Below are 2588 nucleotides of genomic sequence, written 5' to 3'. Positions count from 1 at the left end.
TCTTTGGTTTTTGCTGTAGATTTGAATTACTGTCTGAGGTTACCTGCTTTCAGACTAAGGAGTTTCTGTATTTCTTGTAAGATGGTCTGTCAGTTTGCCTGCCTGACACACTACTCATTTCTGGGAACAAACTGATCTGAGGGGAGCAGGGACACCCCCTCACCTATATAATCCATGTGATCTAGGCAGGCTGACGTCACTTCCTACCACACAACAGGCAAATGAGCAAGCCTGGCCAAATCAGAGGAAGCTATACTGCCTGGTTTAGGAAGGCTTACCAACAAGCCAGGGCCAATGAGAGACTGCCCACAGTGAAATCAATCAAGGGGGTAAGTAGAGGCAACCAGAGAAAGACCAGGAGTCCCAGTCCATTGCTGCTGGAAGCCACATCTACTCCTAGGATTTTTCCATTTTATGAGCTAATCCATGTTTGTTTGTTTGTTTTAGACAGAATCTTGTTCTGTTTCCAAGGCTAGAGTGCAATGGCACAATCTCGGCTCACTGCAACCTCCGCTTCCCGAGTTCAAGCGATTCTCCGGCCTCAGCCTCCCGAGTAGCTGAGATTACAGGTGCCTGCCACCGCACCCAGCTAATTTTTGTATTTTTTAGTAGAGACGGGGTTTTGCCATGCTGGCTAGGCTGGTCTCGAACTCCCGACCTCAGGTGATCCACCCACCTCGGCTTCCCTTTGTAATCCTGTGCTGGGATTACAGGCGTGAGCCTCCACTCCTGGCCACTAATACATTTTTTTTTAAAGAGACAGGATCTTGCTGTAGTGCCCAGGATTTAGTGCAGTGGTGTTATCATAGCTCACTGCAGCCTCAAACTCCTGAGCTGAGGCCATCCTCCCAGCCTCAGCTTCACAAGTAGGTAGAACTACAGGTGCGCCACCAGGCCTGGCTAATTTTGTTTTAATTTTTCGTATAGGGGTCTTGCTGTGTTGCCCAGCTGCTCTCCAACTCCCAGCCTCAAGCAATCGTTCCGCTTCAGCCACTGATCTCACTCTGTGGTTCAGTGGGATTACAGGCGTGAGCCACTGCACTCAGCCATAAATTCTTTTATATTTAAAGCAGTTTGAGTCGTTTGCGACCCCTACAACATAGAGTCCTGTCTACTATTCTCCTCAGGAGACAAAATCTCTTCCCTTCAGCCCTAACACTACATACAAAGTATTCAGCCTCGTTAGTCAAAACTGATCACAATAATAGCCTTTATAGGTGTTCCTGGAGAGATGGGTGAGAAAAAAATAGGATATAAATAACCACTATTTACAACTTGCAGCAGTAAAGTTCTCCAAGACACCCCTTCGAGACTGAACTCCAAAGCCTCTGGGGCAGAGACTGGGCACCACCAAGCAAATACAAAAATCCACGCTCTGACTCCAGGTGCGGACGGAGGAGACGCGTCAGGCCTAGAAACAAAATGAGTAGGAAGCATTAGAGAGGCTGCCCCTCTGCCTCCCCTGCCTCCCCGCAGAGTAGAATCAGTGGAAAAGCTCTGGCGGAGTCCCCACAGTGACCTCTTCAAGCCCACAGCTTTTTCGAAGAGAAGATGGCAGGTAGCTCCAAACGACAAGAGGGATGCAAAATAGGAAGAAACTAAGTTAGAACTGAAAATGGGCTTAAAACCTTCCAGAGACTCTACCCAATTCATTTCACAGACAGAATCGAGGAAGGGTAGGGAAAAAGCAGGTTCCGCCTCTGCCCAGCGCGCCCAGTGTATAGCGGGGGGAAAAGGGGCATCGCTACCTCCCGAGCGTAGATGGAAGGAGCAGATATGACATAAATCCCTCGAGAGTCTACATCTTCAGGGCGATTCCAATCTACCGACGAGCTGTGGGAGGAAAGAAAGAAGAAAAATTCAGACCCTTTAAATTCTCCGATCTTGTTTTCCCCTACTTATCACAAACGGGAACCCAAAGCCAGCTACGGGGTAACAGAGACCGACCAGGGAAATGCATCAGGGAATCGGGCCAACTGCACCACGAGATGGGTACAAGCAGCCAGCAGCGCGAGGCGTTCGTCTGCAGCGCAGCTCCTCACCTCGGGACATCCCCGGGACCCTCCTGCGTCCTTAGGTTGTTGAGTGCATCCGGGAGTGCATGGACTGACGGCTCCGGGGTCCCAGCCAGCAAGCGAGACCCAGCATCCTGGGCGTGGCCACGGCGGCGCACGTGGACCAGCAAGAGCGCAGCGCCGGCCACGCCCGCGGCCACCAGCAGTCCCAGAGCCGGCGGCAAAAGGTAGCGCTGCGGGTCCCCGGGCCTCAGGCCGGGCGGGGCCGCGGGCAACGCGCTTGCGCCGTCGGGGTGCACTGGGAACTCACACCGTGCACCCATGTAGCCGGGCGCGCAGGCGCAGACGAGGCCGGAGAAGTGGGCGTAGCAACGGCCGCCGTGAGCACAGGGGTGCGCGGCGCACGGGTCCGCGCGCTCGCGGCAGTCGCGGCCCCCGAAGCCCAGCGCGCAGGAGCAGCGGTGCGCGCCGCCGCCCTCCACACACGTGCCGCCGTTAGCGCAGGCGCGGCCCGAGCAGTCGTCGAGGTCCTGCTCGCAGCGCGGACCCGCGAAGCCGGCACGGCAGCGGCAG

At 54.6% G+C, this 2588-nt stretch overlaps 1 protein-coding gene across 2 annotated transcripts in view; it reads right to left on the bottom strand.

Annotated features, from left to right (window-relative positions):
- Positions 1-1095: 1095 nt before the first annotated feature.
- The window catches only part of DLL3 (delta like canonical Notch ligand 3), a 10447-nt gene continuing 8954 nt past the window's right edge, over positions 1096-2588 (bottom strand). Inside the window, exons 8-10 of one of the 2 annotated variants that reach the window (XM_017887523.1) lie at positions 2043-2491; positions 1749-1833; positions 1194-1411 (exon numbers count right to left, since the gene is read on the bottom strand). In XM_017887523.1, coding sequence (XP_017743012.1) covers positions 1406-1411; positions 1749-1833; positions 2043-2491 — 540 coding nt within the window. In that variant the 3' untranslated portion in view covers positions 1194-1405. Of the gene's footprint in view, positions 1834-2042; positions 2492-2588 lie in introns of both variants that reach the window. The other variant, XM_017887522.1, reaches the window with a different exon arrangement.

This window comes from Rhinopithecus bieti, unplaced genomic scaffold (assembly GCF_001698545.2).
Source record: "Rhinopithecus bieti isolate Rb0 unplaced genomic scaffold, ASM169854v2 scaffold_15776, whole genome shotgun sequence".
Taxonomy (NCBI): Eukaryota; Metazoa; Chordata; class Mammalia; order Primates; family Cercopithecidae; genus Rhinopithecus; species Rhinopithecus bieti.
Note: the sequence above shows the minus strand (reverse complement) of the source record. Positions and strands in the feature narration are given on the sequence as shown.